The following is a 22,069-nucleotide window of genomic DNA, read 5'->3' as shown; positions in this document are numbered from 1 at the left end:
TTGGGCTCCGGCGATCCTTCCGCCTCAGCCTTCCAAGTAGCCGGAATTACAGGCATGCGCTACCACGCCTGGCTGATTTTTTGATTTATTGTAGAGATGAGGTCAGGATCTCGCTCTGTTGTCCAGACTGGAGTGCAGAGGGGTGATAGCAGCTCACAGTAGCGTCAGATTCCTGGGCCGAAGAGATTCTTCGGCCTCAGACTCCCTTGTAGCTGGGACTATAGTCATGCACCACCATGCCCAGCTGATTTTCAAAAAGTCTTTTGTAAAGATAGGATCTTGCTATGCTGCTCAGTCTGGTCTCAAACCCCTGGGCTCAAGCCATCCTCTCCCTTTGGCCTCTCAAAGTGCTGGGATCACAGATGTGAGCCATCACACCTGGTTTAATGTGAATTTCTGGTTTAAACTTTGGGAGGTCCTAAAGGCCCTCAGAACGTCCCCATGGTGCTGGAAACTTTGTGTATATCACACACCACGTCCACTGCACCAGACACTGCCCCAGGAGGATAACACAGCTATTAGGATTTCTCAGACCTGGAGATGCATGAATGAGAAGAAAGAAGAGTAAAAGGTGTCATGACTTAAGAACACTTAAGAAGCAAGATGTGAGGCAAAGTGAAATCCAAGGGAAGGTCTTTGTGAAATGAACACGAGTTAGTTGCTAAAATGCCTCTAAAACACAGGAATAACCGAGCAGCCATGGGGATGGATTCCAGAAGATGTCAGAGACGGTTCAGAAAAGGGAGGAGAAGCACAAGCTAGTCTCAAATTAAGTTTTTCATCTGAATATAGAATTTAGATAAAAAAGTAAAAAAGGATCTTTACATGAAGAAGTTCTTCACTGACAAATTATCTACATAAAACACATTTTTCTGTCAAATTACGAAAGACACTTACCTCCCTTTTCTTTGCTTCATTTGTGCTATACTTCGGAAAGAGGTAGGAAAAGATATTTCCACAGCAGCAGGCAACATGCACCAGGGGACCTTCTTTTCCTAAACTCAAGCCTGATGCTACAGCCAGGACTAACGTGATAGTTTTAATCATTAAAGTCCATTTTCCCAAGTATCCTCTGATGATGAATCCACTCAGAATAGTTTTAATCTACAAAGGAAAGATTAAGGCAGCTTAATTTCCAATAAGAAACATGAGAATTTAATGAAATTAAGTTATTCTCTTTGGTTTACTCAAAAAAACTATCTTGTACGTTTTAGCAAACTATGGAACATTGAAATTTTTTTTTGCTTGTTATTTTTACTGTTTTCAGCTGAGGGTCTCACTCTGTCACCCAGACTGGAGTGCAGTGGCACAATCAGAGCTCATCACAGCCTTGACCTCCTGGGCTCAGGCGATCCTTCCACTTCAGCCTTCTGAGTAGCTGGGACTACAGGCATGCGACACCCACGCCTGGCTAATATTTAAAATTTTTTTTGTAGAGATGAAGTCTTGCTATATTGCCCAGGCTGGTCTCGAACTCCTGGGCTCAAGCAATCCTCCTGCCTTGTCCTCTCAAAGTACTGGGATTACAGGAATAAGACACCACGCCCGGCCACAATTTAAGATTTATTTTGTTATATATAAACTTCATCATGCTAGAATAATCTACAACGTTATATATGGTAAATCTATATCATATTCTAATTCTCTATCCAAGCAAGAACAGAAAGTAACCCTATCTCATGAATGAAATTAAAATATCAGGCCATGTTAAAATGAATACTGATCTTAATTATAAGGATTAAAATTACATAACCAAGAAAAAGGCAAATCTGAATGATTTCAGCTGTAAAAATAAGCATGATATGTTTATATACATTTTGGACACTGTGTCAGAAATAAAGGATATTATGCCTTCTCTGGGTACTGTAATTATAGGGAATATTTTTCCATACATCGAGAAGGATGGATGGCAACTACCACATACATACAGGATAGCTTTTTTACTTGAAAATAGTCCTTTCTTTCCCTCGAGTCAGGATCGCACTCTGTTGCCCAGGCTGAAGTGCAGTGCCACAACCATAGCTTACCAGAGCCTCAACCTCCTGAGTTGAGCCTCCAACCTCAGCCTCCCAAGTTGCTGGGACTACAGGCTGTTGTCCAGGTTGGTCTTGAACTCCTAGGCTCTAGTGATCCTCCCATCTCGGCCTCTCAAAGTACCGGGAATACAGGTGTGAGCCACCATGTCCAGTCCAAAGATAGTCTTAATGCTGCTTTAAAGACCACTACAATTTAGTTTTAAAAAGAAAGGCACTAGGAAAAAGCTGGCAACTTACTTAAGTACAGAAATAAAAGAATGAAAGAAGTCAGTTCACATCGACTTCAAGTCCCACCAATCCTAAGTATAACTAATTCACCCTTATTTACTGTTGATGAAAAATAAAACCCAAAAGTTTATACTATTGACCCACTGTGATCAAATGCTTCCTCAAAGCATAAAATGGCCAGATTCCAGAATCATTAATATCTAATCAAAATATAGTTATAAAAAGAAAATGAAAGTATTAAAATCAAGGTCACGACAACAAAATACCAACTAATCCATCAAAGAACTTTAGGCTACAGGATATCTGTTCCAGGTTCTTGGTGTTCCAAAAATGTGCTTGGTCACATGCGAAACTGATGTTGAAGATTAAAAAATCAGCCTCCACAGTAAATGACCAAATGATTAGCAGCTTATACTTTTTACATTTTCCCTTTCATATTACAAACAAACAACTTTTCCAAAACACCCGCTTCCCCCCTCCAAGGGCAAAATGGTAAATATTAGAACAGTGACTATATAATTTAGATATTAGATGACTTACCTCTGGGATTCCAGAGCCACAGGCATACGGAGCAAATACCTTCACCAGGGAAACTGCAAGAAAGGCAAAACTCAAGGCCCAGAAGATATACATAATGTAGTTCATGATGTAAGAACCAGGACCCTAAAAAACAAAAGTTCAAGAGTATGAATTTAGTTTACACTGCACCTCTAATGCAAGTGTGCGTGCCACATCGGAAGCTTGGGTAAAATGTGTAAAACTCTCCTGGTTTATTTCTATGACAATAAAAGCTTTACATAAACAAGACTTTTTTTTTTTTTTGAGTTGGAGTCTCACTCTGTCCCCCAGATTGGAGTGCAGTGGCCGCTCCCGGCCACCGCAGCCTCGACCTGCTAGGCTCCAGCGACCCTTCCGCCTCAGTCTTCAAAGTAGCTGGAACTACAGGCACGCACAACCACCCCCAGCTAATTTTTTTGATTTATTGTAGAGATGAGGTCTCGCCAAGTTGCCCAGGTGGGGCTCAAACCTGTGGGCTCAGGCAATCCACTCACCTCAGTCTCCCAAAGTGCTGGGATTACAGACTGAGCCACCAAGCTTAGCCATAAACAAGATATTAAAGTAGAATCCAAAAACTAATTCTATGTACCAGGGCATCTTACTTACACTTTATCTTTTTTCTGTCTTTTTTCTGATCCCTAAAGTCTCCTTAACAAGACACATCAGCTATATTTTAACCACTCCAAAAAGTGACTACAAACACTTCTTGGAAACAGTTGATAGAAACAACTGCATCAGTACTCACATTTCATTTTGCTATAATTTTCCAGAGGATCATTAAATTAAGCTCAATTCTGCTCAACTAAGTCAGGTGAGAAACCACCTATTTGAACCAGCAAATAAATACTTTTCAGCTCTAAAGTTCAGCTATAACAAGATTCTAAAAAATATATCCATGTGGTCATGTAAAAAATATACATATAACATTCTAAGTTCTAGAATGTTCTTTGCAGAACACTAGGGTAGTAAAATAATCATTTAAATACTGTAATACCACAAAGAAAACTCTCTGAAGTTCTTCAAGGTATCTCCACTGAGAAGGCGTATTCTACTAAATTATTTGATAATTCATACTTCTCATTCTTAGTGATATATATTAAACAATTTTAATAACTTGACTTCATATTAATTTTATACAGATCCTATTGGAATAACTACTTCTTTTTTTTGTTTTTGTTTTTTTTTTTTTTTTGAGTTGGAGTCTCACTCTGTCACCCAGACTGGAGTGCAGTGGCCGCTCCCAGTCACCGCAGCCTCGACCCGCTGGGCTCCGGCGATCCTTCCGCCTCAGCCTTCCGAGTAGTCGGAATTACAGGCATGCGCTACCATGCCCGGCTGATTTTTTGATTTATTGTAGAGATGAGGTCTCACTGCCCAGGCGGGTCTCGAACTCGCGGGCTCAGGTAATCCACTCACCTCAGCCTCCCAAAGGCGCAGGATTACAGGCTGAGCCACCGAGCCTGGCTTCTTTTTTTTTTTTTTTAACTACAATTCAAAATAAATATTACTAGTGCCATAATCCAGTGGACTTGCATGTGACTATGTAGTTAACAAATATAAAAGCATCTTGAAATAATACTGTGCCTCTTTCTTGATGCAATGTATTCTCATATTTTTCACTCTATTCTATTACATTTTTTTCCCATTAGTTTGGATGAATCATCTAATGTGGCTAATTCCATAATTAAATGAATTGGAAACATTTCACTGCATCAATTACTAATTCATCTCAAGGCAAAAGCAAGACAGACCTCTGCTTGACCTATGATTAACTCTGCCCATGTCTTCCACTGTGGACACTTGTCCCTCTCTTCAAAGGTCGTCTCATTAGACCCCCAACAACACTGTTCATGGTTGTACCACAGTGCACTGAGGCAAATGCCCTCCTTTAGGTCAGTCATCCAATCCGCAGCAATGTCGATTAATCCTGCCAATGCCCCTGGAACAAAAACATATTGGAGACGGTTAAAAAAAAAAAGTCCGTTTTAAGGAATCTAAAACCATCTAGTTAAAAAGTTAGTGAAAAGCAGGGGACCCACGAAGGGTCATTTATGCGAACTTAAGATGCTCAAATTTTAGTTACAAGTAAGTTTAGATTACTTTTTAAAACTGTAAATAACTGTCCTTTAAAATAAAAATTGCTATTTTTTGTTTGGAGTTTAAACCATTCACATCATTCAAATTAACTATGATTCTCAAATCATATCTTCGATCCAAATCTTAATTAACAGACTTAAAAATGATGCTGGTCTCATTAAAATTTAATTTCCATGAAAAATAATTAGTGAAGCTTATAGCATTCAGATTTGTAGCATTTCTTTAAGTGGTGGAAAACCACATATATTGCCAAATATGTTTACTGACAGAATACAAAAAACACACGGACTTATGGTCAAATCGGGTCCTTCTGATCATGTAATGAGATCGACGGCTCGGGTACACAGAGGCCACACCATTCCTGCGCATGCCAGTTTGAGTCATCAGCACTTTCCTCTATCCTTTGCAAAAACGTTAACTTCTCATGTTAGCCTGGACATCATCTTCCACAACAGAAGCTGAAAATGATTAAAGCAGTCCTTCACACTAGTTTTCAGATCCTCAACTGCTAGTTCCTCGCATCTCACACACTGGCCTTTGTGGCTACACTGCACAGTTTGGTGACCAAGTTCTTGACTGGCGCCTGAGTTGAAAAGTCCTGGCTTGGCCACTCACCAGCTCTACAACCTCAGTCAGGTCACTTGATTTCAGTTCCCTCACCTGTAAAATGGCGAAAATGACAGCATGTACACCACAGAATGGCCATGAAGTCTAAATACATGTAAGTTTTCATAACAGTGCATGGCACGTGGGAAGTACTCGGTAAGTATTCACTGTTAATTATGATGCTAACATCAAAAGATACTGTACTGACCATTTATTTTACAGTTATGGAAACTGAGCCCAAAAAGATAAAGCTGGATAGAACCAAGAACAGACCTGGGAGTCTCCTGCCTCCCTGAAGGACAGAAACAAATGCCTCTTAAATGCCAGCAGTGCCTGAAAAAGAAAGTCAAGAGAAGGAGGGGAGAACTACTTCCAGGATTGCTTCGAAAACGTTCCTTACCTAAAGAAACCATCAAGAGAGTAAAGAGACAACCCTCGGGATGGGAAAAGCATTTGCAAACTATGCATCCAACAAACACCTAGCGTCCAGGATCTATAAGGAACTCAAATGAACTGAAAGGAAAGAAACGAACAATTCCATTAAAAAGTAGGCAAGGGACATGGACACTTCATGTCCCTCGTCAAAGGAAGACATCCATGTAACCAACACACACAAAAAATGTTCACCTCACTAGTCATCAAAGAAACGCAAATCAGAACTATAATGAGATACTGCCTAACACCGGCACAGATGGCTATCATTAGAAAGTCAAAAAACAACAGGTGCTGGCACGGCTGCTGAGAAAAGGAAATGCTTCTAAACTACTGGTGGGAATGTAAGTTAGTTCAACTTTCATAAAAAGCAGCGTGGCATTTTTCTCAAAGAACTGAAAACTGAGCTAACTGTATGATCCAGCAATCCCACTTCTGGAAATATACCCAGAGGAACAGAAATCTCTACCAAAAAGACATCTGCATGCATGTTCATTGCAGCACTATTTATAGTACCAAAAACATGGAACCAACCCAGATGCCCACTGAAAGTGGACTGGATAAAGAAAATGTGGTACATACACATGACGGAATACTACGCAGCCATAAAGAAGAATAAAATTATGGCCTTCACAGCAACATGGGGCAGCCAGAGACCATCATGTTAACTGAACTATCACAGAAACAAAGAACTGAATACCGCATGTTCTCACTCATAAACAGACCCTGATCACTGGTCACACGAGCATAGCGTGGTGTCGGCAGGCACTGGACACTGGTGGGGAGGGAGGAGGGAGGAGGCATGTGACAACACAACTGCGTACCTGGTCCACTGTGGGGAGAGAAAGGGCCAGTTGGAAGCCCAGACTTCACCTGCATGCAACTTAACTTATGTAGCAAATCCTCACTTATACCCCACAACTCAATAAAAATAAAAATAAATGTTCCTTACCTGATGCCAGCCCTGTTAGCGTTACAACTAGCCAACCTGACCACGCATCATACAAGCTTTTTGCCATTTCCCATGCTGACTCTTTCTTTTTGCTGTTGATCTGAAATTAGAAATGTTTACGCTTCATTTTTCACACTATAAATAGGCCACAATTCTACAACATAGCAATTTCTCTCAGTTACCATACTTTCTGAAGTAAATAACAGAAAGATGAGTTTGGGGCAAAATCACTATGTTAGACAGTTGTATCTGGACACCAGATGACATGAGTTTATCCAGGGATCTGCATTTTTCATAAGATCCTTGAGATTTGAATGCCACAAACCACATAAAGTCTGACTTTGCAGACTTAAAATGAAACAAGTCCAAACTTCAACTGGTACACACACTATCTTTTATATTAATGGAGGTAAGACAACAAGGTTTGAAATGCCTGTCATTACCTGGCCCTAGTGGTTATGTGGATTATATTCTATGAAAGGTAGGATCTGGCCAGGTTTGGTGGCTCAGCCGGTAATCCCAGCACTTTGGGAGGCCAAGGCGAGTGGATTGCCTGAGTCCACAGGTTCAAGACCAGCCTGGGCAACTTGACAAGACCTCATCTCTACAATAAATCAAAAAATTAGCTGGGCATGGTAGCACGCACATGTAGTTCTGGCTACTTGGAAGCTTGAGGTGGAAGGATCACCAGAGCCCAGCAGGTCGACGCTGGGGTTGGCCGTTGAGTATGCCGCTGCACTCCAGTCTGGGCTACGGAGTGAGACTCCAACTCAATAAATAAATAAATAATAAAATAAAATAAAGGGGTAGCATCTGAGGAGAGTAGCACCATGGTCACAAATATAATATAGAATGGTCATGTGGACCGAGGGACGCCCAACAACTTATAGGCCATGGACATGCAGGTGTGGGGCGCTTCAATCTCACTGGTAGGGCTCCTTCACTAGTGTGTCCTCTACCAAATATTGTGTAGGCAGTTAGGAGTTCAACAAGAAGGTAGGAGATTTGATTCAGATCTCATTCTGCTAAGACAAAAGAAAAGTCTCACTTCTCTTTACAAATCTGTCGCTAGCTAGGCCAAACCTCTTCTGTCCTACTAGGATTTTTGCTTTAAAAAGCCATATTCTCAGTCTAGAACTTCAGTGCTCAACTATTCCCTAGGAGGACCACAGCTGGAATTCAATGACCTGGTCTATTTCAAGCATCTGGTCTATTTGAAGCCATGGGCCCTTTTATTTATTTTTATTTTTTATTTATTTTTGAGTTGGAGTCTCACTCTGTTGCCCAGACTGGAGTGCAGTGGCCGCTCCCAGCCCCCACAGCCTCGACCTGCTGGGCTCCGGCGATCCTTCCGCCTCAGCCTTCCGAGTAGCTGGAACTACAGGCGCGCAGTACCACGCCCGGCTAATTTTTGATTTATTGTAGAGATGAGGTCTCACCAAGTTGCCCAGGCGGGTCTTGAACCCATGGGCTCAGGCAATCCACTCACCTCAGCCTCCCAAGGCACAGGATTACAGGCTGAGCCACCGAGCCCGGCTGCCACAGGCCCTTTTAAAAGACACAGTAAGTTCTAAGTTGAATGAGGCGATTTTACTCCTTTATACTATTAGCAACCAAACACAGATATTAATTATTCTTCAGAAATAGAGGCAGGTATTTCTTTCAAAAATAATCACGAAACTCCATATTGCTTTAACTCAATAAAAATAACTAAAATGTTTGATAAATGATGCAATGTCAAGTCATCTTCAGTCTGAGTCACTGCTGTTCTCTGTAGACAACTGCTGGAAAAGCACCACAGTCACCTAAGAAGCACCTGCTTGATGCAGCAGGCCAAGCACAAAGAGAGACTATGAGCAAGAGTGCTCACTCATCACTGGTCCTAAAAAAACCTGAAGATCACTTAAGTGTTCATCAATACAGCATTGGTTTAAGTAAAAATGTCATGAAAAAATCTACAGCAATTAAGAAAGAATGAGATAGGCACAGTGTTATACAGGAAAGAAAGTAAGATGGCTGTAAGTGTCTACCAATGGTGTTAGTCTGTTATTCTGACTTTGTTGTGTGTGTGCTGTGGAGTTAATTAAACTGCTATGCTTGTGGTGCTGGGATTCTGGCATGGCTTAAAACGGATATAGGCTTAAGAACTAGAGGGTAAGCTCTATAGTAATGAATGTAAGCTAGACATATATACGGAACACCAGCTTACACACAACACAGGTGAAAGAAAGAATGACACCAGACTATAATTCCAGAACTAGAAACTTGATAGGTATTTCTCAATAATGAACCAAGTGACCCTGTCATTTCAAGTAAAATAAACATGAATTTGAGTTTTTAAGGAAAAAATTAAAAATTTGGAAAACTTGGATTCATCACTGTGAGGATAATAGGTTCCCAATACTTAAAAACTTTTCTGACAGGATCAGTGGTAAAATTAACAAATGAGATTTTTAAAAAATATTATATAATGAAAAGTGTCAACGTGAAAGATATGCATAAATAAATTGATATTTTCTAAATTATCATTCACATCACAAAATCATATAAATCATAGATTCTTCTCCCTCAACGTTCTGAGTAGCTGGGACTACAGGCATGTGCCAGCATGGTCGGGTCATTTTTTCACCTTTTGTAGAGACGAGGTCTCACTACATTGCCCAGGCTGTTCTCGAACTCCTGGGCTCAAGTGATCCTTCCACCTCGGCCTCCCAAAGTGCAGGGATTATAGGCATGAACCACCATCCGGCTACTTCTTCTTTAATAATAAGAATCATCAACAAGGTTCTTCTCTTGCCTCAGCTGCTGACCTTGGCGTGCTCTCTTCTACTGCTGGGCTTTTCTTCCTATTTTGTCTTCTTATTGTGTTTCTTTGTTTTTAAGCTACCCTCAAACCCTTTCTGGGAAGACATGGGGTATAAATAAACTAAATAATAATGATATATAAGGCCAGGCTCGGTGGCTCGGCCTGTAATCCCAGCACTTTGGGAGGCCAAGGTGAGTGGACTGCCTGAGCCCATGGGTTCGAGACTAGCCTGGGCACCTGGTGCGACCTCATTTCTACAATAAATAAAAAATTACCCGGATATGGTAGCTGGATATGGTAGCCTATAGTTCTGGCTACTTGGAAGGCTGAGGCAGTAGGATCACCAGAGCCCAGTAGGTCAACGCTGGGGTGGCCATGAGCATGCCACTGCACTCCAACTTGTGAGTGAGACTCCAAGTTAAAAAAAAATTCATTACATATGAAATGTAGAACGTTACTTACATTTATTTTAATATGTATTTGGCAGCCTGAGATCACTGGCAGAAACACATTATGTGATCTAAACATGCACTGTATTTTAAAAAATGCACTTACCCGTCTATGCCTTTCTCTGTCCTTACATTTCTCTCGCACCCAGTCGATAGTATGGAAATCATCGTATGTGCCCACACCTGGGATCGGTTCATCCAGAAGGTCCAGCAGGTGTGTGGAGCTGTTAATGCTGCCTCCATTTGTCATTGTGTAGTGAGTTCCTGCAGAGCAAAAAAGAGCGAAGAAACCACAGTGAACTGCGGGACCCTAGGAAGGGTCATTAGTAAGACACAGAAATAACACCATTCAAAATAATTTCAATCCAACGGGAAAATGTTAAGAAAAATTATCCAAAACTTGGAAATAAAGCAAGAAGATGTCAGTGTGTCCTGAAGTCATACTAGAGTATCAATGATATGCTGGGCTGGTAGTCAGTCGTCCGGTGCTAAAGAAAAGAGTTCCGTGTGACTTGCTATTGATGACTGACTAGGGAATAGACTCTGCAAGGTAAGAAAATGACTCACAGAAGACTGATCATTTGAAAATGGTGATTTTCATCTGGCAAAATGTAAATGAATTCTCTCCAGGAGAAAACAATACCCCTTGAGACTCGTGGTTTTATCTGTCTCTTTGTTTTGCCCTGGAAAAAACTGCTTTCTTTCACTGCCTACATACATTTCAGTCTCACACATCCTCCTTTGAATTAGCCCTGTCATCATGCTGGTTCCCGCATTAGAGTTAAGCAAATCTTTGACATGGGCTCATTATATATCTTAAAGGAGTATGACAGACTTAAGGAAGGTGCTAGAAAGGACATTAAAAAATAATTAAAGAACAAGAGCTACATGTGGCTTTTAAATATGAAAAGAAGAGCCGGGCTCAGTGGCTCAGCCTGTAATCCTGCGCTTTGGGAGGCTGAGGTGAGTGGATTGCCTGAGCCCGCGGGTTCGAGACCCGCCTGGGCAACTTGGCGAGACCTCATCTCTACAATAAAAAAATAAAATAAATAAAAATTAGCTGGGCGTGGTAGTGCGCGCCTGTAGTTCCAGCTACTCGGAAGGCTGAGGCAGAAGGATCACTGGAGCCCAGCAGGTCGAGGCTGCGGTGGCCGGGAGCGGCCACTGCACTTCAGTCTGGGCGACAGAGTGAGACTCCAACTCGAAAAAAAAAAAAAAAAGAAGAAAAGAAAAGAAGTTCAACTGAACATATAAAAGAATCAAACGCACAATATTATGTTCCTCTATCACATTAGTAAAGACAAAAAAAAGTTAAGTGAATGCACTCGGTTGGCAAAGCTATAGAGAAAGAGGACCCTCACAAAATCAGTAGATTCAGTATAAACTGGAATAACACCTTTGGGATGACAAAAGCTGCCAAAATTTAATACACAGAGATGCTCCTCCCCACACAGCAAGTTCACTTCTAGGGATTTTTTCTGCAGTTACACTTGCATAAATCCTTGAACGAATCCACAAATTATGTAAAGGATGGGTAGAACATCTTATGTGCTATAGAAAGAAAATAAAAACATATTCATGCCAAAATGACTATAATCTAAAACAAGTCAGCAAAGAGCCAGATAGTAAATATGTGGGCCTTAGAGGCCTCACAGATGCCACTACTCAATTCTGCCACAGCAGCACAAAAATCATAGACAATTTATAAATGAATGGGTATGAACATGTTTCAATAAAACTTTATTTACATAACAGGTGAAGGACACGATTTGGCACATGGGCCATTGTTTGTCAATCCCTGATTAAAAGTCTGTACAGTACAAGTCAAATTCAACTAAGACATTTATTATTTTAAAATATAAGTAGCACTTTTCTATACAGTGCAGCAGACATAAGGATAATCTTTTAAAAACTGTCCCTGACTTCAAGGTGCAAGTTGTGGGTTCAGAATCCAAACCGTATTTTACAAAAAATTCTAATGTTGAAGCACTATAAAACACACTTTAGTCATGTTACCTATATTTAATTTGCTACAGAAATCTTGTGATGCAGTACCTAGAACTAGTCGTGTTACCCATATTTAATTTGCTACAGAAATCTTGTGATACAGTACCTAGAACTAGACAGGGTTGATCTAAGAGAAATTCCTAAAAACTATGAATTTAAAGTTGTAATTTGAGATAATTAGTCTATGATCACACAATGGGAATAACAGCTACAAACCCCATGCCAGACACACATACACCTACTTCTGACAAGAAGAAACATGGCGTGGACATGTTTTTAAAAAGTAACTTATATTACCATTAGAAAAAAAATTTGGAGGGAAGAAAACAGGTTGGGTAAAAAATATGAGAGGCCTAAGTGAGAGGACTGCCTGAGACCAGGGGTTCAAGATCAGTCTAGGCAACACGGTGAGACCTCCACTCTACAATAAATAAAAAAATTAGCCAGGAGTGGTGGCATGCACCTGTAGTCCCAGCTATTGGAGGCTGAGGTGGAAGGATCGCTTGAACCAAGCAGGTCGAGGTTGTGTTGAGTTGTGATCATGCCACTGCACTGCAGCCTAGGAGACTCTGAACCAACTCAAAAAAAAAAAAAAGATAATCTAAGAATAAAAATTACTGGACTTGACAGTAGAAGTAAAAGTTGATACAATTATTTTGAGGGCAAATATTTAACAAAATGTAAGGTTTCCACTTCTAGGAACTAATCACAAGTGCATAAAGACTTAAAACATTTCATGGAAACACTACAGGTAATACTGAAAAATTCAAACAATGAAAATGCTCATTCATTGGCAATGAATTAAATTGTGTATATTTATGCAATGGAACATATGCAGCAGTTAAAAAGAATGAGGCAGATTATTATACACTGGCGTAGAAAGCTGGCTACAATATGTCACAGTTTTTAAAATGGCAGGTGTAGATCAGCATTTTTAATATACAAATTATTTTGCAAATTTTATTTTGGTTTAAAAATTATGCTTCACACATATGCTTACAAATATAGCAAAAACAGTGCGACCAGATATGAGACAATCCATAGTAAGGGTTACCTCTGAGGAGGATAATTATTAGAAGCAGAGAATGAGCTTTTATTTGCTACTTTACACTTATAGATGTATGGATAGGGCTATGAAAAAAAAAAAAATTCTAACAGATACAATCATCACAAAAGTGAAATGGATCCAACATCATAGAAGTGAAAAGAGAGAGGAATTGTTACCAAAAGGCCTAGATTCTAGTCCTAGATAGCTGAGTAACTTCGGACAAGTCATTTTTAAATATTAAGTATCGGCAACCTTGACAATTATATGACATATGCTACAGTTTATAACAAAGATATGTAAACAAAGAAGTATCTGCAATGTTGCCAAGACACTGAAAACTTTGAAAACTTCATACATAATTTCAGATAGGTAATTTTAGGAAAAATGATTATATCCTCAAATTATGTAGCAGTAATATAGATTTTATGCAAAAAAATAATCTAGAGACTACTTATATGTATGCCATTTTAAAGAAAATGTAACTATTTGACACAGAATGAAAGAAGTGGCACTACACTAATGTTTAAATGAACACTGTAAAAATAAAATACATGAGATTTGCTTATTTTATTCTATGACTTTTAAGGAAAAGAACAGAATTCCTAGACTACTCTTGCAGTTTTTCTGCAGTCTTTCTGGCTTAAATGGACTCGTTCCCTTTCATTTACAGATAAAGAAACAATGATAAACGTTAAGTCACTTAATGAAGCTATCACGTGGCAAACATAGACCTGAACTTTACCTAGTCACTTCACATATTTGTAGACTCTAAGAGCAAGAGATCCCTGAAATCAACCAGAGGGAAGAGAGGGAGAAATACACAGAAAGCCACCATGCCAATACCAAGAACTCATTTGGTTTGAAGATATAAGCCAAGTAAACCATACTGTAGGCTGTAAGCTCTGTTTCTTGATCATTTAAAAAGGCAGTAGGAATAAGACAAAAAAGAGAAAGGGTCAATATTTTAAGCAATGTAATAGTGAATATTGTACTAACAAACTGCTTTTACCAGGGAGAACACTATTCAATATACTTGAATGTTTGCCTTGGAAAGGTGTAAAACTAAAAGGAGAGTTATACATTGATTTCAGTGCTTTGTCAGAAGTCTGATTAAGCAGTAGCATGAAACAAAAATCACCCAGTTTGACCTCCCAACACCTGACGCTCTCTTCTACGGAGTACGTCTCTACTGTTTTCTTAAAATTGTATTTCAAGAGCTGGTTAATTAGGAAATGACACTATGGTTTTTCTGAAACTGAGATCCGAAGTGAGCTCTAGAAGACAAGGAGGTCTTCAGGATTCAGCACGGGTGGCCAGACAGTTCCTCCTTGATGGCACCTTCTTTCTCCTAGTGAACACTCCGCTCATAGTCAGATGTATTCACTTAAGTGGACGGGCTTCCCCTACCAGCTTCCCGCTTCTCAAGACACAGGCAGCGTGGAGCTGTGTGGACCCAACCACATGCTTGTCCATACGACACTATCCCCATAAGAGCAGTCAGAGACCTCCATCACCCCAGAAAGAAATACTCAGCAGAACACAGGGAACAGGAGTCCATACGACTTCCGAGTTTCAGGTAAGCTTCTGAAACCCACAGAAAAGACAAAATGTGAAAATCCCATACTTCTGAGTTGCAAGAGATGGGTCTCTGGGTTTCAAAAGGCTTTAAGCAAAGGGTTGAGAATTTCTGCAATAAGCCAGATGAAGAACCTACTTTACCCACCATATGAAATCTGCAAGGGAAGGAGAAGGGAACTGAGTCAACAAGAGTTATAACACCTGGCAACTGGCTTCAGTCTTTCAAATTTTCTGTAAGTGAAGTATAGATCGATTACAGGTCACACTTATCTATAAATTTTTACTTTTTGGACAGGTGCAGTAGCACACACCTGTAATCCCAGCATGTTGGGAGGTTAAAGTGGGAAGATACTTGAGGCTAGAAGTTCAAGACCAGCCTGGGCAACACAGCAAGACCTTGTCTCTACAAAAAACAAAATTAAAATAAATAATAAAAATAAGTATTTTTATTCATAGTTTCTAAAAACCATTTCACATGTCATGAAATGCACACACATATAATTTTTAATGACTTCAGATTGCTATATTTGCCCTGACATACTACAATTTAAACAAACCTTTAAGTTGGTTTGTCATTACACACAGTACCTGAAATATGTCCATCTACTTAGCCATGCTCTTTTCCAATTAATTTTTAAAATGTTAAATCTTTTCTTGTTCTTAATTTTTCCCTGAACGCCACTCCCAGATATTCAATATTAATAACCAGGTAAATCTCGAATCTTAAGATAATATCCATACTGTCTGTTAATTATCCTCCCATCAGGGTTACTATTTATATAATAGGCCCTTGCTGGTTTTGTCCACCTGGTTTCTCTTTCCCCCTCTTTTGTGTAATGGAACACAATTATTTTAAAGAAATTTCTATCCCTCACTGCATGCAGTCTTGGTGAAGGTATCAGTCAAGGTACCCCTTCCCCACTAAGAAAGGCCCATGATCCAAGTTAGACCGATCAAACTCCAGCTCCTAGAAATATCAATCTAGAGTACAGTGATCATCAGAGTCAATTAATTGTAACCGAAATTTCAGAAGGATACAGGATAGTCTCTGAAGTCCCCAGATTTTGGATAAAAAAGTATGATCTGAAAGTTAGTAGTTCCCAAATTTAGGGCAAGAAAAAATAACTCTTTCGGAGGGTTGACTGCCAGATGCCAGTGACTGCCATTCCACTACCTCCTGGCTGAAAAATAGTCACAAAAAGGACTGGAACAGAGATCACTCTTCCTTCAGGGCGACCTAGCAGAGAAATTCCACGACTTCAATGCACTCTGAGGTCAGAAAGAGCTGGAGGCAAATTCCAGCCCTGTCTCCCATGAGCCCTGTGATCCAGCACAAGTTACTTCCTCAGCTCCTGGACCTGCCTTGGTTTTGTCACCCATTTCTACAGCATGGTGAGTGGACTGGAGATAAATAATGGAAAACGTTTAATACTGTATTTGACAAATAACAGGAAATCAGTAAACACAAGCTATTATTTCTGTTCAAATATTTTGGTATTTAAAACATTATCAGGAAAGCCAGGTGCAGTGGTATATACCTATAGTTCCCAGCTACTTGGAAGGCTGAAGTGTGAGGATCACTTGAGCCCAGCCTGGGCAATAAGACCCTATCACCATTAAAAAAAAAGAAAAGAAAAGAAAAATTCTTCAAAAGGCTGCATTACATTGCTCATATAGTATTATTCTTAAATAAAAGATAACAGGTTGGGTGCGGTGGATCAGCCTGTAATCCCAGCATTTTGGGAGGCTGAGGTGAGAAGACTGCCTGAGCCTGGCGGTTCAAGACCAGTCTGGGCAACTTGGTGAAACCTAGTCTCTACAATAAATTACAAAAACTAGCCAGGCATGGTGGTGTGTGTCTGTAGTTCCAGCTACTTGGAAGGCTGAGGCAGAAGGATCGCATGAGCCCAGTAGGTAAAGGCTATGGTGGCCATGAGCGTGCCACTGCACTTCAGCCTGGGCGACAAGAGTGAGACTCCAACTCAAAAGACAAAAAAAGGGGAAAAAAAAAAAAAGATAACAATATGACAAAGAAAGAAAGAAAAAAGCATGTACAATGAGTTATTCTACAACTACATATTGAGCAAAAAGCCTGCATATTTCGACAGATAACTAATTATGACTGGTATGGACACAGAAATAAATTCCTAAGCTTTCCATAATGAACATTTCACAGTTCTAAGATCACTGAAATACTACAGTAAGCAGGAAAAATTATCCAATCAATGAACTAAAACTGGCTTATAAACATAATTTTACTATGACTTTTTGTCTTGTTTATTTTTGTTCCACAGACACAGAACTTTACACAATTCAAGCATACCTATAGAAATATAAATCCATTACTGACTAATAACTGTAATCTAAACAAAAAGACTTTTTAAAATTATCTGTAGAAAATTAAGTTTTAAATTATTCATTATTCTTTAAAGAATATTTTTCCAATAAGGAAAGAATTGTCTTTTCATCAAATGATGTTGGGACAACTGGCTATTCCACGGAAAAGAATGAAGTTGAACCCTTATCCCACATCATAATTGAAAATTAACTCAAAATAGAGCTTAGATCTAAACATAAGAGCTAAAACCATAAAACCTTTTAAAAAAATACAGGGAAATCTTTGTGACCTTGGGTTAGCCAATGATTTATTTTACTGACTGATTTTTTTAGATAAAAAATATAGTTTACTTAAAAGTAAATTAGAGAGATACAGAAGGGGGAGAGAAGATTCGCCTCTCCAAGGCGGGGGAGCAGGCCAAAGCCAGGAAGCATGCCGACAGCCGGAGCTCAAAGAGCGCATGGCCGCATCAGGGTCTGACAAGGCAAAAGGCCCGGTTTTCTTCAACGCTCCAGACACCAGAGCCGGCTCGGGGGCTCAGCCTGCAATCCTGCACCTTGGGAGGCCGAGGTGAGTGGATTGCCTGAGCCTGTGGTTCGAGACCCGCCTGGGTAACTTGGTGAGGCCTCATCTCTACAATAAATAAAAAAAAATTAGCCGGGCATGGTAGCGCGCGCCTATAATTCCAGCTACTCGGAAGGCTGAGGCGGAAGGATTGCCGGAGCCCAGCAAGTCAAGGCTGCGGTGGCCGGGAGTGGCCACTGCACTCCAGTCTGGGTGACAAAGTGAGACTCCAAATCAAAAGAAAAAAAGATTAGACACCAAAGCACCAGAGACAAAAGAAAAAATGGATAAACTAGAGTACATCAGAATTAAAATAATGTTTCCCATACAGAGGCCAGACACTGTTATCTAGCTCATGTCTAATAATAACAATAAGAACTAACACTTATTGAGTACTTTTTGTATGCCAGACATTGTTTTTAGCACTTTACATTTAAGTGAAATACTCCACCAAACATTTCACCAACTGAAATACTCCAGTAAGCAGGAAAAATTATCCAATCAATGAACTAAAACTGGCTTGCAAAATAATTATATTATTTTCATTTAATCCTCACAACAACCTTATGAGACAGGTATTATTATTGTTGTTGTTACTATTATTATTTTAGAGGCAAGGCCTTGTTATGTTGCCCAGGCTGGTCTTGAACGCCTGGGCACAAGCAATCCTTTCACCTTGGCCACTACGCCCAGCCAAAACAAGTATTATTAATCTCTATAAATATCAGAGCTCAGAAGGAGGTCCACCCTGTACATGGCCCTCCCTCTTTGTCTTTGGGCCCAGCCCACCTGTTCCCACGTGACACTACAACATGCGGGCTTTGTTCCCAGGACTTGCACCCCACACTTCAGCAGAGGTCCAGGATGAGAACTCAGGGCTGTTCTCACCTCAGGCTGTTCACACCACCTCCTGCACAGGAAGCCTACCTTCACCTAAGTGGAGCTCACACTCACCAGGAATACAATGAGAAACTGGTTTTCAATTTTTTTTTTTTTTACTGTGGCCCACCACAAAAAACATTTCCCACTGACATAGTGTATAGATGTGTGTCTTAGTAAAGCAAAGCTGAATAAATAATACTTACTCTTACTACTTGATATATACTGAGATACATATCTATTTATTTATTTTTGAGTCAGGGTCTCACTCTGTTGTCCAGGCTGTAGTGCAGTGGCCTGATCACAGCTCACAGCAGCCTCGATCTCCTGGGCTCAGGCACTCCTTCCACTTCAAGATCCCAAGTAGCAGGGACCACAGGCATGTGTAACCACACCCAGCTAGTTTTTTTATTTTTTGCAGAAATGAGGCTGTGCTGTTGCCCAGGCTGGTCTCGACTTCCCAGCCTCAAGCAATCCTTCCACCTTGGCCTCCCAAGGTGCTGGGATTACAGGTGTGAGCCACCACATCCAGTCTGATACCTTACTTCCTATTTTTCCTTTCTATTTTACAATTTCAGTCACAACCTAACTGATTTCATGATCAACATGTTAAAATCTGCAGTCTAACAAACTTTGAACTAGAGAAATACAGACATTAATGAACGTGTTTTCCTAGAAATAAAAATATAATCCCTCCCAGTAACCTTCCACATATATCTGCTGAGTTGATAAACAATGAAAACAACAAAAACTTAACTGCTGCACCTTAAAGCTGAGCTTATTAGTACATTTCACAGTCACATTAGAAGCAGCCTAAAGCTCTTCTCAAAGGGGAACATCCCAACAATAGTGTTACATCCAAAAGGAGGCATAACATTATTTGATACGATTGCCACTTACTTCCCATGGAGTCAACCTATAAAGAAGTGAGAGTAGTGACCCTTTTCACATAAGCTCCCAATGCAGTCTGCTGCAGAAGACACACAGAAACCCTCTTTCAAAGAAGAAAGGGAAGGCAGAAATCCAGATTTCTAAGTATTCCCTGATAACCCAGCTGCTCTCGTATATCAGGTGCAAGAAGTCTGCCAGAACGTCTTTTTTTCCACTCCTCTGTGGTCATACTGGTAAGAAATGCTTATCCTGGTAAGGGAAAGGAAAGGAAATGTAAACTGAGAGTGGAAGTTCTAGAATGTTGGCAGACCCCAACTTAAAAGGTCACGGCAAGCACACTGCCTCGCACTTAGCAGGTACTCAGGAGGCCGAGGCAGCAGGATCACTTGAGCCCAGGAGTTCGAGGTTGAGGTGAGCTGTGACCACGCCACTGCATTCCAGCTTGGGTGACAAAGGAAGACCTTGTCTCTTTAAAAAAAAACCACAAAGTCTACTGAATAAATGAGCAGTATAAAAGAAGCATATGCTCTTAAAATTTGTTGAGTCCTTCAGTCATATTTAACTATCTAAATTGCAAAGACATGGAAGTTAATACCAAGTCCCAAAGAAGCTAACCAAAGATACACAACCAGTCAGTGGCAGTGACACTAGTCATCTCTGTGTTCTTCTAGGCTCTGTTGCTGCCTCAAAATAAAAAGCCACATCCTAGCTGAGAGCAGCAGCTCACGCCTGTAATCCCAGCAATCTGGAAGGTGGAGGCAAGAGGACTACCTGAGGCTAGGAGTTCCAGACCAGCCTGGGCAACTTGGCAAGACCTCATCTCTACAGCAAATCAAAAAATTAGGGTGCATGCCTGTAGTTCCAGCTACTTGGAAGGCTGAGGCAGAAAGATCGCCGGAGCTCAGCAGGTCGAGGCTGCGGTGGCCAGGAGCGTGCCACTGCACTTCAGCCTGGGTGACAAAGTGAGACTCCAGCTAAAAAAAAAAGTCACGTTCTTAGGTGGAGATAATAAAGTGGACATCAAGGCAACCCTGTTAACTGAAACAAGCTCGTATGCATATATTATCTCTGCATATAAAATGGTCTATATATTATGTGAATATACAAAGATTTATAACATTTGCTAAATTTCATAAGCTTAAAAAAATTATGAAGGAAACTATAGTAAATCTATTTTATGACCTAATTAAAGTTGCAGAGAAATACAGAAAAACTACAAATTAGACACACACTAGTTAAAAAACAAGAACCACAGGCTTAAAGTGCAACTAAAGCTGCAGTCCTAGGTGGAGGCCCAGAGCAGAGATCTCCATGCAGGCATCGGCAGAGCCCTAAACATCCCAGGCTCCTCAGCAGGGAAGGCAGTCCACGCCTTGAAGCCCTGACACGCAAAACACTTCTGACAATCTGTGCAACGGCATAAAATTAACCTAGTAAAGTGTCAGTTATTTTTAGAAAATGGAGCTAGAGGCAGTAATATGAACCAAGTTTTATTGAAGATTTGAAATTCAAATACTGTGGGCAAAATGAATGAAAAAACACGCTCTGTTTTATACCATTGTTTTAGAATACAAAGCTTTTCTGGCACCAAATAAAGAATATTCAGTTGCCCTATAATTTAAAGACAATTTCTAAGAAGAGGTTTAATTTTCTAGTTAGATAAAACATTAGGAGTGATAAATTATAATAAAGATCTAAATCCTAAAATCATTTTACAAAGAACCTACAGAATGTCCTTCTGGCAATAAGAATATCATATAGCACCTAGATTTCCAAACAATGTGCAGAAATTGCTAACTACGGATACTTTTAGGAGGGGAGAAAAATAAGCAAATTTCTCTACCTTAAAGGAACCAAAACAGCTCTATTTAAATACATCGCTGAGCTGATGAATGTCAAGAAATGACTTCAGGTTGAAACTTGAAAAACAAGACCCCAAACCAAGGCCACATCGTCTGTGGGAAAGCTCAGCACCGGCCCTCCAGGAGGCCCTCTACCTCCCACTTCCTCGACCAGCACCTTGACTGAGCTTTGTTGCATCTTGAACCAACCAGGGAACAACACGAGGCCCTTCCCAGCAACACAGCACTTCCTATTCTGGCATCTTTACAGGGATGCCCAGCCACACTCCCTGGTGGCCTGAAGATAGCTTGCTTTGATAAACCCTGTCAAAAGGAGACTGCTCTCTTTTGCTGCCAAAGGCCCATGGAACATACAACCTATAACATTCACTGGAACCTTATCAGCTTCCTCAGGGTCATGTTTCTTTTTTTTTTTTTAAACGTGGGAAGCCTTCTTATGCCCTGACCAGACTCAAAACACAAGTTACTACAGAGATATACAGAGTGAGAGGCAGTAACGCCTCGTGATTAGAGTATAAGCCAAAGACCAGGATCAAATTCCAACTTTTCCTTAACATTTCTCTACCAATTTTGTCAACTGGAAACTGGGGATTATTGCAGTAGCTACTTCATAAGTTCGTGATGAGGATTAAAATGATTTGACACACATACAGCACTTAGAACAAGCCAGCAATTTGAGAGGCTGAGGTGGAAGGATCACTTGAGCCCAAGAGGTCAAGGCTGCAGTAAAGCTATGAC

The 22,069-nt window shown here is 40.3% G+C and overlaps 1 protein-coding gene across 5 annotated transcripts in view; it reads right to left on the bottom strand.

Annotated features, from left to right (window-relative positions):
• Nucleotides 1-22,069, bottom strand: part of CLCN3 (chloride voltage-gated channel 3) — an 84,872-nt gene that overhangs the window by 28,136 nt on the left and 34,667 nt on the right. For all 5 annotated transcript variants that reach the window (XM_008051084.2, XM_008051082.2, XM_021709118.1 and 2 more), the window contains exons 2-6: nucleotides 10,271-10,428; nucleotides 6,910-7,009; nucleotides 4,574-4,761; nucleotides 2,805-2,927; nucleotides 898-1,104 (exon numbers count right to left, since the gene is read on the bottom strand). In XM_008051084.2, coding sequence (XP_008049275.1) covers nucleotides 898-1,104; nucleotides 2,805-2,927; nucleotides 4,574-4,761; nucleotides 6,910-7,009; nucleotides 10,271-10,428 — 776 coding nt within the window. The remainder of the gene's footprint in view (nucleotides 1-897; nucleotides 1,105-2,804; nucleotides 2,928-4,573; nucleotides 4,762-6,909; nucleotides 7,010-10,270; nucleotides 10,429-22,069) is intronic.

Source organism: Carlito syrichta, unplaced genomic scaffold, assembly GCF_000164805.1.
Source record: "Carlito syrichta isolate Samal-C Ts95f unplaced genomic scaffold, Tarsius_syrichta-2.0.1 Scaffold160329, whole genome shotgun sequence".
NCBI lineage: Eukaryota > Metazoa > Chordata > Mammalia > Primates > Tarsiidae > Carlito > Carlito syrichta.
This window is presented reverse-complemented; position numbering and strand designations above follow the sequence as displayed.